Genomic DNA, 13,651 nt, shown 5'->3' on the forward strand with positions numbered 1-13,651 from the left:
GAATCTTTAAAACTTTTAAAAAATTAGAGAAAAAGTAATATTACTTGACTGATAGTGAAAATTTAATTGGCTAATGTGAAAATAAATAGAACAGACACATGTCTTTGAGATTGTTAGAGATTGTATGTTTTATATGTCTTAAACCTATGCTCACTTAATTTTTCTTTATCAATCTTGCAATAAAATTTTCTCTTTTGTATTTCCAAAATTGTATTTTGAACATATTTTGTAAAACTTTTTTTAACATAACTTTTAAGTTTTCAGTTTTTTAGGGAAAATTTACATTACTCGATTGATAAATAGAAACATAAGTTACATAACATGGAAATAAATAAAACACTACATCCTGTCTTTATTGATTGTTAGAGATTGTATGTTTCATTTGTATAACACTAACTAGATCATGATCCGCGCTTCGGAAGCGCGGAATATTTTATGATTCAAAATTTTGTTAACAATGTTATAAATATTTAATATATAAGAATTTTGTCTATTTAAAAAACTGCATTTGAATCAACATTTTTAAATCTAATTTAGATCGTCGAGCCAGTAAACCCGGTAATCCGATATACAATTATGTTTGAATTGGTTAAAAAGTAATGGGTTAATAAATTTGATTTGAATCCACTTTGAATATATCATATAATACGACTATTATATAAAATTAATTGGTTAAGGAGTAATGTATTGCATGGTGATCATCGCATGGACTTATTGGATGGTGATTATGAAATCTCAAATTTAACATTACTGCATGTTGATTATGAAATCAATTGGGAAAGAAAATATTTTTTTTGAATAGAAAGAAAACGGGCCAAATGATAAAATGAATGTATATAAGGTAGCATAGAATAAGAAAATAATTTACTAACATTAATTGTTAGTTAATAGGATCAGAAAATATATCATATCTAATAGTAGGTCCAATTTAAAAATCCATCTAGAAAAAATCATAATGTTTCTATTTTAATAATATAGATGTAACTGAGTTTTCTTAATCAGTGTTGCAATACAAAATTTCCCTTTTGTATTTCAATGTTTTCAAAAGTTTTAAATTTCTTATTTTTGAATTTAGTCACTAACAAGTTTTTTGGTTCCATAATTGAATAACAATTCATTTGATTCAATTTATTATCCTGTGTTTCTCAGTTTCTTTTGTTTCCGTAAATTTTGGAATAAGATTTGTATCTCTTTCAATCTTTCAAGACTTCTCTGTTAGTGGATGAGATCTTGTGTATTTTTTTGTATTTTATTATTAAACGTTTTTTAATGCGACCATGGATCTCTTTTCTGCCAAAATCATAATTATTACCTTTGCAACTATTTGAATCCAAGATAAATCACAAGAAACCTAGATCAACAACACCAGAACCAAAAAAAAATGCTTGATAGAAGATTGCTACCGTTGCAACTATTTGAAGAAGTGTACTTAGATTGGTTTGGTTGAACAGAGCATGTAAACCTCTTTTTGAGTAAACAAACATTCATGAAAAGGAAAGCCCTTTTTTCAAAAAAAAAAAAAAAAAAAAACATTCATGAAAAGAAAATTATAGTTCTCATTCCAATTGGAAAAATATGACTAACAATCAAATAGGATTTTCTTGAAATTCGTCGACTCTCTCCATTATTCACTTTATTTTATATGTTGTTATACTTTTTTTAAACATGGTTGGTTCATCATCATCATAATCTTTCATTACTTTAGAAGTTTGGACCAGCTGCAAGAATCTCTTCAGTCAATTTTCCATCTTCTCCAATCTTATGACTTGTGAATGTCTCAAAATTGTTTCTAAACAAACCGGCCAACTTCAACAATGTGTCCTTATAAGCCACTTTGTCTTCCCACTGCACCAAAAACACAAACACACATAACCAAATAATGTCAAATTTTCTTAGTTTTTATAAATATGTGGGGTTTAATTTATTCTGACTCAAATAAAATTTCAATTTGATCTCTCTAGCTTACTGCATTCATAGGCTCCAAAATCTCAGAAGGCACTCCTTCAACTTCATTTGGAATCTCCAAACCAAAAATCTCTGTTTTCCGATAAGTTGCATTCAAGAGACTACCCGAATGTATAGCATCAATAATCTTTCGTGTATAGGCCAACTTGATTCGACTTCCAGATCCATAGCTGAAAAATTATCAACAGTTCAAAGTTATAACAATGACACATGTTTTTTTCTTTTATGGTTGTGTTTGAGAGCTTGAAGTAGTGATGAATGGTTGTACCTTCCACCAGACCAGCCGGTGTTAACAAGCCAACCAATGGCTCCTTGAGCTTGCATTTTCTCGGCTAACATGGCTGCATATTTGGTTGGGTGAAGCATAATGAAAGCAGCACCAAAACAAGCTGAGAAAGTCGCTCTTGGCTCCTTAACTCCTTCCTCTGTTCCCGCAACCTACAAAACCACAGATTCGTTGCTCATCAACCTTAACATCGTATTTGGTTGTGTCTTGGATGATTATGATAGAATAATACTTACGAGAGCAGTGTAGCCACTGATGAAATGATACATAGTCTGAGCAAGATCCAGCTTGCTGATTGGCGGCAGCACACCAAAGGCGTCACAAGCCAATAGGATCACGTTTTTAGGGTGTGGTCCAACGCAAGGTATCTTCGAGTTGGGGATATACTCAATAGGATAAGCAGCACGTGTGTTCTCCGTCACTGATTTATCTTTATAATCCACTTCTCTTGTGTGCTCATCAAACACAACATTCTCTAAAACTGTCCCCAAAATGCGAAACGTGAGATATACGTTAGGGCAAAAAGTTATGTAAAAAGAGTTGCTGTTTTAATAATGTACGTACCAGTTCCGAATTTGATAGCGTTCCAGATATCAGGCTCTTTCTCCCTCGATAAATCAATGCATTTCGCATAACAGCCACCCTCGATGTTGGAGACTCCAGTCTCACTCCAACAATGTTCATCATCTCCTATCAAATACCGGTTATGATCGGTCGACAATGTAGTCTTTCCGGTCCCAGAGAGTCCAAAAAAGAGAGCAACATCTCCCTCTTTGCCCATGTTACAACCGGAGTGAAGAGACAAAATCTTTCTCTTAGGCATCAGATAATGCATCACACCAAAGAGTCCTTTCTTCATCTCTCCAGCATATTGTGTTCCTAGAATCACCATCTCTCTTCTTCCTAGGTTTATGTCGACACTAGTCGATGATGTCATGTAATGAGTGAAACGGTTGCATGGGAATTTTCCAGCGTTGTAGATTGTGAAATCAGGTGTCCCGAAATTCTCTAGCTCCTCAGGTGTTGGACGGATACACATGTTGTGCATGAAAAGTGAATGGTAAGCTCTTGCTGATACTATTCTTACTTTGATTCTGTTCTCTGGATCCCAGTTTAGGTATTGGTCATTCACAAACACCTGATGATAAGGTACAAATAACCAATAAATGTTTGTATTTTTTTTTAACCTAATATTGAAAATAATTTTAACTAAAATCTTTTTTGTTTGATGAATTACCTTGTCTAAAGAGTTCAAGTAATCGACAGCTCTTTCACGGTTCACCAAAAAGGTTTGTTCATCCATTTCGATGTTTGGTGATCCTCTGTTAAAAATAATGTAACATAATGATTTTTTTAAAAACAAATATCATAGTGATTTGATATCATAGATTAATGTGTGTTTCTGTGGTAACACTATCAGTATAAATTTTTATTTGGTGATGTTGATTACGTAAATGTTGATAGAGAGGGACTTACTTTCCCCACCAGAGTTCGGACGCAGTTGTCTCATCCTTAACCACACGCTTGTCTTTAGGAGACCGACCGGTTTTAGCTCCCGACAATGTCGCCAACGCACCGGTCGATGTCACGAACGATCCTTTCTCATATTTTATCGCCTGCTCGTACAATTCTGCAGTCATATATTTCGAAAATGTGACCTTTTCTTTCATTAGAAAAATGTAATCAAATCTTGTTAATGAAGATGGGCGGCGTTTTGGATATTAACCAGCGGGGGAGAGATTGTGAAGGACGTGAGTGAATTTTAAGGCACTGTCGCTAATGTCAGCAGCCGGAACTGACGTAGGAGTGTGTGGCACGTGTGCCACTTTAGACGTCGACGTCGGATCTCCTTTGATTACCTTCGGTCCTGTCTCTCTCGTCAACGAAGCCAGCGATGCACTATCGATTCATCGACACGTTATATATGTTCATTGTCATTGTGTTTCCCATATATAGTTCATATTATCATATTTTATACTGGATTTATAAATCACGTACACTGTATAGTTATGTCATTCCTCCATTTTGTGTGTTATAAATATATCAATTAAGATCCAACTTTCTGTTGACTTAATGATTACATTTCTTATCTTCTTCTTTTTTTGGGCTAAAATTTGTACATTTATTATTTCCAATCGCAAAGTTTAAAAACATTAGGACCTTGGGTTATATTAATAACAAATTTACACACCTGACGGACTGAAGCATACTCTCACCGGAGACAGGAGTGGTAGGGCCACTGGTTCCCATCACTTCGCCACCTCCTTCTTTGAGAGGAGTGGTCGGTGCAGATCGTTTCTTCTGGAGACTGTGGAGCTCATCGATGGTTTGAAAGTTGACTGGTGACGCGGTATCGTCGTGGCACACGTCACTCGACGTCGTAGGCTTGGCTCCCTTCTCCGTGGTGATCCTCGGAAGGGCATCACGCGCAGCCGCTGCCGAGAAACTGAATTCTCCGTCAGTGTTTCCGTTTCCCGCCATGTCCGCTAACGTGGGGATGAATATGTCAATATACACAATTAGCTAGCACACACACACAAATATATACACGTATATGAATTTAAAGAGAGCTATGAATAAAATGTTAATACCAGAATGTCTTCTTCTTGTTGAAGAATACGAATATATAACACGGACAAAAAAAATATTTGCTGAAGAAGAAGAGATTAGCGGCTGATGGTGGAAAAGAGGAAGAATAACCCGCTTTTATAGGCTTTAGTTGACTCGGTATGATCAGAATACGCGCTTAACCTAACTTGCAGAACGTGGTATGGCTTTGATTAATTGATGATTGTCACGTTTCACATGTAGCGACTAGCAACATGTATATATGATTATAGATAAGAAAATTATTAATCTATAATATGGTAAGAAAATTATTAAAAACTAAAATAGCAAGAGTAGAGAAGAGAGAGAAGAGAGAGAAGAGAAACTAGATCTCCGGTGTTCGGTCGGCGCGTGAGCGACTGTGCTGACGCCGGAGTCCTTCTTCGTTCTTTTGTTTTGTTCCTCGTGGCTCCTTCTTCATATGACTGTCAGCGGAGGCCTTGTCCGAGCTCTGGTTGCGTCTCCATTTCTGTCGGTGGCTCGGGATTGGAGTTACGACGCGTCCGCTTGAAGGGTTCTGTGGAGAGGGAGTGGTCAGCTTTTCGAGTGGTGATTTCTCTGGGTGGTGGAGGCTTCCTAAGATCCACAAACGCCGGCTCAAGCTTCCGGGAAGAAGGCCTCTCTCAGATCTGTTTTCGCCGGCTTCTGTTTGCGGAGTGCGGAGGTTTCTATAAATCCGCGCTGCCGCTTAGTAACCCGTGTACTTTGGATGTATTCTTCGAGTTCTGATTTGTTCTTAGTCTGGTGAGTTTTGCGGTGAAGACGAGAATGATCACTCCGGTAGACGAGAGGTCTCTGACTAGATGACGACTCTGTGGGAAAGGCGTAGGCTTCCTTGGACCGCGTGTTGAGGGTTTCGAGTGTGAAGGTGTTGATTTCGGGTGGAGGCGTCGGTAAGTTCCGAGCTCCGACGAATGGGTAGTGTGAAAGTGTTGCTCCGGCGGCGGCGAGACGGAAGCGGTCGAGTGGAGGAGATGAAGACGCGTGTCGCGTTTGGTCCAGACCTCACCACGTGGTGAGCCACCTCCTCGACGGGCTTTCTGTGTTGGGCCGTTCGGGTTTCGAGTTGGGCCGCGGGCCTGTTTAGTTTATCTTTAAGTTTGTAGGTCTGTGGGTTTATAGGCCGATTCTTGTTGTAATCAGGCTTCGGCCGTTTTATTGAGTTTAGCCCATCTTATATTTAAAACCACTTTGACGGAAAAAAAAAAAAAAAACTAGACGTTGCGGTGGTTTAACCGCATCACTAGTTACTTGTGCATGCACATGGTAGATGATCTACCGTAGATCAATTTGCAATACATATATCCGTTTCATCCGGTGGTAGATGAATGTGTTCATGTGTTCATGTCTTCACGTTTGTAATCATGAAACAGTTCGGGTAACAATAATAACATCCATTTTACAAAAAAATAATAATAATAACTTTCAACTAATACATTCCAGTAACAGCTTAAAAAGGTTGTTTGGATTTCAAATGTATATGTCGTTTTCCAAAATATCATCCATAAGAAGTATAAACATATTTTAAGCTCAGTTTTAGTGATTAATCATGTTTCCAGCTGTTTGACTTGAAAAAATATATACGGTTTTTATTCAAAGTAAGGCACATTTTATACGATATCTGGATAATTTAACTTGTTGTAATGGAAATATTTACTATGTATTATAAATATGATATGAATGTGGAAATAGGTTTATTAGTATCAAATCAACTGTCAAACGCATTATGCGTGTGAATAAAAAAAACTCATTATGCGTGTATATGTAATAAAAATAACTTAAGTAGTAATATATTTTAATTATTTTGGGAAGTCCACTGCCAAAATAACAAAAGTGGTACTACTTTCTCTAGACAAAAATAGTGAGTGGAGAATATTTGAACTTCAAATGCAAAATGGATTGATTTCCCTAGATATTTATGTATAATATAAGCAAAAGTTGAAACCCGTATCTCTTACTTGTAAGTATGTAAGACAATTTATTTGTTTTTAGTGTAATATAAACATGGTCATTGACTCATTGTTGATACCGCTGGTTGCAACAAAGCACAAGACAAGTCATCAAAAAAATAGATCAAGAAATAATATCCTTCAATTATTTTAACTTGAAAGACGGTCCATCGTGGCCTGTAGTTAACAAAAGTTTACTTTTAAAAAGGAAAAGTATAGTTAACCTTTTAGGAACCCAAGTGTCAGTTTGATCTGAGCCGTCGATTTCAATGGACGGCCGTGGAAATGTCAACGTTGGACAGCATTTCACAGATCACAACCACGTCAGCTGCCTTATCTTATCTATTAAGACGTAGGTCTTTTAGAGTTGACAAGCTTTACAAATAATTAAAATCCCACTAATTAATTCTAGTCAATAAAAATAATAATTATACCACTAATACTACATTCAGGGAGAGAAAATGAAAAATAAAATGGTTTTCACAAAAAAGAACTAATCTAAATCTTGATTAGATAAAAATGGTTTTTGAAAGAACAAAAAACAAAAACTATATAGAGAAAAGAAACTAAAACAATCCACCTTAATATATGAATAAATTTAAAATTTTAATATATGCGCAATATAAAAGTTGAAAACATACGTCATCACAACTTATTTTTACTCAACTAAAATGCTTCAGTAAAACAAAAAAATATAGCGAAAAGTGTTTTAAGAGATGGAAGATTTCAATCATACTTAGCTTTGGGTGACCCTTCCTGGCTTCATGATCGGATTGTGAGAAAAACATGCGAAAGCGATTTTTGATTCTTACTTAGAGTGTTGTCATTGTTCTTGATGTCTTTTTACCTTGGGTTACAAGGTTTTGTGTGTTTTGGTTGGGGTTCCCACACTTGCTTAGTTTCTTTGACTAATAATCATTCCAGACGTAAAAAAGAAAAACAAAAATGCTTAGAAAAAGGCTTAACTTTCTTAATTCCTGTGATTTGGTGGTCATGTCCATTTTGTTGGGCCAGTTGTGTCTAGAGTACTGTTGTTTTCAGCAGCTTATCTGTGGGTCTTTAATTTTCTTGTGGTAGTAGTTTATAGCTTTGACATATCGGACCACGCAGTGTGGCATGAAAGGTTAAGGCTTAACGAGCCAAATTCCATATATCTTAACGGGCTTGGCAATACCGAATGCTCTCATCTTTGTTTTACAACATTTGGCTCTACTGAGCTAAAAGTACATCAAAGTCAACACCAAACAACTTTTCGGTTTTCTTATGATAGTTTTCTATATTTGATTGTTGTGTACATGTGTCACAAGATATACATTATAATACGAGTACAACCACTGGGAATATATATTTATTCTGGCAAACCTTTTAAGTTTTCTATAACAATATGCTAGCCTATAGTGATGATCACATGACTAATCATGATCTTTCATAATGTAAAGATATAAAGTATGATAAATTCATGAAATTTGAACGGCACGATAATATAAACAAAGTACAATTTTACTTTTGATTTCGAAGTCCAGCGTTGCAAGCACTCTCTCATTATCCACTACACCTTTATAGTATATAAAAAAATGCAAACTTCATTTATTTTTTCCACTTTTTCTGTCACAGATTTGGATTTTCTGAAAATTACAAAAAGGAAGATGATAAAAGCTAAAAAGACCAATTAATTCTCAATGTAACAAACTCTGCATTACAAAAAAGGCCACACCCGTCGGCTACTGCCTGTCGCCATCATGCACCTAGGGGTCCCTTTCTAATAATCAAACTTCTATAATTTTATTTATGATATCTTACTCAATTATTGGTAACTAATATTTAAATAATTACATACCAACCAAGAATCAATAAAAAATAAAACTTAAAATCTGGCGTTTTCCAAGCCGTGCATGTCGCTGACTCGGTTTAAATGCTTCCTCATGATAGCCACTTTCGCCAATTTCTCAGCCGCTCTCCAAGCCGAAGTCGGCGTAAGTTGCTCGGTTTTCTCCTCTTCGGCTTGATTTACTATACCGTCTCTCGGTTTCAACCGGTTTAGCTCGGCTAACTCAGCCTCCAAGCTCTTTAAGCTATCATTCTCATCCAATGCGTTTGACCGAGCCGCTGTTAAAACCTGATAGGCTCCGACTAAATCATCACGCTCAATCATCTTACGTGAATCAGCTACAGCGCGGCACACCAAGTGACGATTCCTAAGCCGTTCGATGCTAGCAGAAACGAATCGGACAGCCTGTGCCCGTGGGATCAAAAACCGTTTCTCGTTCGGACAAGGTAACGGCTGAAGCGTCGTGGGGTCAACGACCGAAGACCGTACGGACATCACACGATGGGACCCACTCAACGAAGTCGGTACTTTGAGCTCAACGAGAAACTCTCTCTCCTCCTCCGCGAACAAATCGCCGACGACAACGCCCGACCCGGATCCGAAACTCTCGGGTCTGCCCGTCAAAGAGTAAACAGCTGAGATCTCGGTCAACGGAGATCCGGAGACCAAACCTACATCGAGCTTGACGTCATGTAGAACAACACTAAGCAACGCAGCGATTCTCTCCGTGAACGCGTCTCGGAGAGGCGCGTACTGCAACGCGCTAGGAGACGCGATCCAAACCGAGTGAACCGGGATCTCGGGACGAGACAAGCGAGTGGTGGAGACGACGAACGGCACGCGCGTTGAGCTCAGCCTAGCTCTCAGAACCGCCTCGGACTGATCCTGACCGTCCGATAAAACCAAAACGCTGGCCGTCGGATTCCTCTCCCGCCGATCCTCAACGACTTTAACCGCTTTTTTCAAAGCGTCGCCAACGCTCATCCCGCCGCCGCCGCCGATCGCTTCAATTCCCCCGAGCGCGTCCACGATTCTCCGCGCCGACCGCCGTCCCTTCGCCGTCATCCGTCGCAACGGCATCAGCCGCTTCGATCCCGTCGAGAACACGACGACGGAGAGCCGGTCCATCTCCCGGAGGAGAGAGATCACCAGCCTCATCGCGTGCTTAACCGTCTGCAGATTCGCTCCTCCGCCGCCGCTCAGATCGAGAACCGCCACGAGATCGATCGGCGACCTCCGCGCTCTCACCGCGTCCCTCGCCGCCGACGCCTTGACTTTCATGACGACGACGTGCGTCTCGATCCTTTTCCCGGTCTCCACCACGGCGGATTCCGGCAGCAATTGAACCTCCAGGCTCCCGGAGATGGAAGCCGCCGGCGTGATCGAGGAGTCAGGGAAGAATCCGGGGAACTCGTCTCCCTCTTCCTCTACGTCGTCGTTTTCGTCTGATTCCATTATCGTGTTGAACCGAGCGAGGGAGACAGGGGAGTAAGCCAACGGCTCGTCGTCGTTGTACACTCTCAGCGACTTCCCCGTCTTTATTTCTCGGATCTCGGGTTTTCTAACCGGGTCGGATCTTGAATTCGGAGAGGGAGAATCGGACCTCCACGCGGCGGAACAGAACGGACAACGCTTGTCTTGTAGTCTAACGGCGCAAGAGAGGTGAAACGAATGTGAACATTCCGCCGTGAAAATCGCCGTCGGTTTGATCTGGTCGGAATCAACTCTCTGTAGACAAATCCCACATCTGTTACTGTTACTCTGCATCCCAGCAACAAAAAAGAAAGAAACTTTAGATCAGTACACTTATTACAAAACAGAGAGTTAGATTAGTATTACAAAACAGAGACTTTAGATTAATATACTTATTACAAAACAGAGCTTTTAGATTAGTATACTTATTGCGAAACAGAGATTAATATTAGTATACTTATTACAAAACAAGCTTTTAGATTAGTGTACATATTGCAAAACAGAGATTTAGATTTAGAAGAAAAGAAAACTAATTAGAAAATTAAAAAGAAAATCATAATGCTTACCTGGTTGAGAAGGAGTGTGGCACGGAGGAGAGAAACGCCGCCGTGGGAGGAAGGAGAAGATGATTTGGGAGAAGAAGGGTTAGAGAGAAACTTAGGAGTGGAGGGGTTACTGGTTCTTGGAGTAGCATTGCTCGTTGTCCTGCATTGGAGTTTGGGACTAGTGGGAAGAGAAGGAGTTGAGGCTGCGGTTGAAGCGGAGGAGCGGCATCCGCTACCACCTCCGCCGCCGCGAGATCGGAGACGGGGAGTTGATGGGTTTGAGAAAAATCCGAACTTTGATCGGAGTCTTGGGGTGTGAATAGGTGGATCAGTTTGAAGAAGGTCTGCTGATGATTGATGAGATTTGTCTTGATTACTAGGAAAGGATGTGCAAAACGCTTTTCTCCAACCAAACACCATTTTTCAGCTGAACAAATGAAAGAGAAAAGTTCTTTCTTTTACTTCTTTCTATCTTCTACTCTCTTTTTTTCTTTAAGTGATTATATAGAAGAAGATGAAGGTAGCTTCGGGAATTGATCATAAGGAAGATGGAGATATTTAATAAGATACAGACTAGAGAAAGAGAGAGATATTTCTTCTTTACTGCTCTTTAGAAACATTTAATTATTTTTTATTTGTAGGCTTGTAGCAATATTAAAAGGTGAAAATTGTGACTTTATGCGTCTGAAACGGCTTTTGTTTCCATTTGCATGTAAATCGTTCATAATTTCTTACCTCGAAGAAAATAATCACTGATTCGTTACGTCCCCTTCATACTTCAAACTAGTATAATCTTTGTTTTTGAAGGTCATATTACATACTTTTATATTTTGATCTTTCAATGGTTTTCATTGGGATGGACGATAAAATAAAAAAGGTCAACGACGTAACCGACCATATGCATATGGGATTCCATTTGACTAAAGACGCGGCGATCTTTGTTCCATTTGCATGTATTTCTTCTTTTGAAAAAAATTGCATGCATGTAAATCTTTGTTCCATTTGCATGTAATATTTTACCTTTTTTTATAACCAAATTTAACTTGATGGATCGAGTATTATATCTCAACACTTAACAATCTTAACTTGGCGAATTTTGATTCGTATTTAGTTTTCCAAATGTGGTTCAATGCAGAAGAAACTAAACCTAACTTTCTCTAATTCTTTAGTTTGTTCAAAATACAAGTTCTGATATTTTGTTTTGCCAAAAAAAAAAGAGAAGTCAAACAAAATTCATGTGGCACGTGATTTGAAATGGAATCCGAGCAACAAACGGTAAGCATGTTCTACAAAAAAAAAATGAATATTCCAGAGAGATTTTAGAATTGCGTCGTAATTAGCAGAGGACCAGAGTTCTGTAGGTCTAAAGACTAGAGGTATTTATTTGTCTGACTGTAACCTCTGTCAAGTCAAGTATCTTTCCACATTCACTTCTAATGTTTTACTTCCATTTGAATTTAGCTTTATGCCTTTATCTAAGTTTAAGTTTAACTATTTATTACTCCCTCTATTTTTTAAAGATGTATGTTTTGATGTTTTCACACATATTAAGAAAACACATTAACTATACATCATTTTAAAAAATTATCAAATTCCAATGCATTTTAACCAATAGTCTTTCAATAAATTCAATCAATTTTATTGAAATTTTCAATTTTTGTATAGGAAACATAAAAATACATCTTTGTGAAACAATTTATTTTTTTTAAAACATTTATCTTTAAAAAACAGAAGGAGTATATACTTTCTATACTCTGACTGACTGGATAACTTAATTAACGTTTTGGTTTGGGACTATATGTGAAAAGTTTGAATGTTTGATGGAGAAAGATCGAAGTGCATTTATTTTTACAAGCAAAATTATTAAAATTTGTTTACATTTCGAATGATCCAAATAATAATAAATTATAAGGCGACGACAAGAGCTAATGATATGACATAAAGATTAGACTGGTCCAGCAAATTTTTGAATTCTTGCTATGGCAAAAATGGTGGTTTCCTTTGACTAGGATAGTTCTAGTACCCCTTTTAAAATCTTTTGGAATACCCATTAGATCTACTGGCTGATCAGTGCCTAAATAACTCCATATAAATATACCGGTGGTATAAACTCCAAAACATACATTATTGAAGTTTGTGGCTTTAAAGAATTTTGGAATTTTGCAAACGAGCCAAATGAATGAAGGAAAAGTAAGGACTAAGGTTATGAATGGGGAGGGCAGGAGAGAGGCAGATCATGTAGCATTGCAGGAGATCTGTATTTTATTTTCATTCACCATTTTTTGTTTGAAATTGTATTATGCAGGAGATCCACAAGCAATTCAGTTTTTTTGTCTTTTTCTAGAAAAAGCAGATCTCCTACATGCAGTTCTGTTCACTAGCATTTGGTGATGGTTCACCCATTTTTCTTTTTATGACAAATAAATGATTTTATTTCAAATTAATGATATATTTAATATTTTTCTATAAAGAGCATATATTCATTTTATTTAACTTACAATTTTTACAATACAAAAAATATCATGATTTACTTATCTCTGTTTCTATTTTTTATATAAGTTAATACTTATCTAAATTATTTATATGATGTGTGTGTGTGTTTTAATTATGTAAATGTATAATATTGTACTTAGATATATATATATAATATATATATATATATATATATATTAATGAAAGATAGACTTATTTGGTTAATTACTAAAATTTTCATATTTTAATTTTAAAAATACACTAACATAGATATAGTGCAATATTTATTGTTATTTATGTATTATATTATCTATTATGTATTATTCTAATTTTTATTATTCAAATATAATTTATTTTTATCCTGTTTTCTCATTATAAACTGTAATCAGACGGTAAAATTGTGACTTGGTTCGATATTAAAATCCAGCATTTTAAATTAATTGTAATTTTAAAAATCATTAAAAATCATATTTTTCTAATTTATGTCTAAATAAATTATTTTTGTCATATTTTATATCATTTTTTT

General features: G+C 36.9%; 2 protein-coding genes across 2 annotated transcripts; both read right to left on the minus strand.

Annotated features, from left to right (window-relative positions):
- Positions 1-1,536: 1,536 nt before the first annotated feature.
- LOC108806755 (phosphoenolpyruvate carboxykinase (ATP) 2) lies at positions 1,537-5,082 on the minus strand. The gene is made up of 10 exons (XM_018578943.2): positions 4,843-5,082; positions 4,443-4,737; positions 3,978-4,150; positions 3,728-3,881; positions 3,489-3,573; positions 2,816-3,389; positions 2,488-2,732; positions 2,234-2,403; positions 1,967-2,135; positions 1,537-1,845 (listed from the first exon to the last, which is right to left on the minus strand). The coding sequence occupies exons 2-10, from the start codon at positions 4,730-4,732 to the stop codon at positions 1,702-1,704; spliced, it is 2,004 nt and encodes a 667-aa protein (XP_018434445.2). The 5' UTR covers positions 4,733-4,737; positions 4,843-5,082; the 3' UTR covers positions 1,537-1,701.
- A 3,488-nt stretch (positions 5,083-8,570) lies between these two features.
- On the minus strand, positions 8,571-11,252 carry LOC130497128 (probable E3 ubiquitin-protein ligase WAVH2). The gene is made up of 2 exons (XM_056990123.1): positions 10,675-11,252; positions 8,571-10,396 (listed from the first exon to the last, which is right to left on the minus strand). Exons 1-2 carry the CDS (start codon positions 11,071-11,073, stop codon positions 8,672-8,674), a joined length of 2,124 nt encoding a protein of 707 aa, XP_056846103.1. The 5' UTR covers positions 11,074-11,252; the 3' UTR covers positions 8,571-8,671.
- Between the last annotated feature and the right edge of the window lie 2,399 nt (positions 11,253-13,651).

This window comes from Raphanus sativus, chromosome 6 (assembly GCF_000801105.2).
Source record: "Raphanus sativus cultivar WK10039 chromosome 6, ASM80110v3, whole genome shotgun sequence".
Classification (NCBI taxonomy): Eukaryota; Viridiplantae; Streptophyta; class Magnoliopsida; order Brassicales; family Brassicaceae; genus Raphanus; species Raphanus sativus.

Coding starts and splice junctions, on each gene's coding strand:
- LOC108806755 (XM_018578943.2), bottom strand. CDS start 4,732: ATGGCGGGAAACGGAAACACTGACGGAGAATTCAGTTTCTCGGCAGCG. Junction 4,151..4,442: donor AGTATGCTTCAGTCCGTCAG/GTGTGTAAATTT, acceptor ATGAATCGATAG/TGCATCGCTGGCTTCGTTGA. Junction 2,404..2,487: donor TCAGTGGCTACACTGCTCTC/GTAAGTATTATT, acceptor GTGGTTTTGTAG/GTTGCGGGAACAGAGGAAGG.
- LOC130497128 (XM_056990123.1), bottom strand. CDS start 11,073: ATGGTGTTTGGTTGGAGAAAAGCGTTTTGCACATCCTTTCCTAGTAAT. Junction 10,397..10,674: donor CCACACTCCTTCTCAACCAG/GTAAGCATTATG, acceptor GCTGGGATGCAG/AGTAACAGTAACAGATGTGG.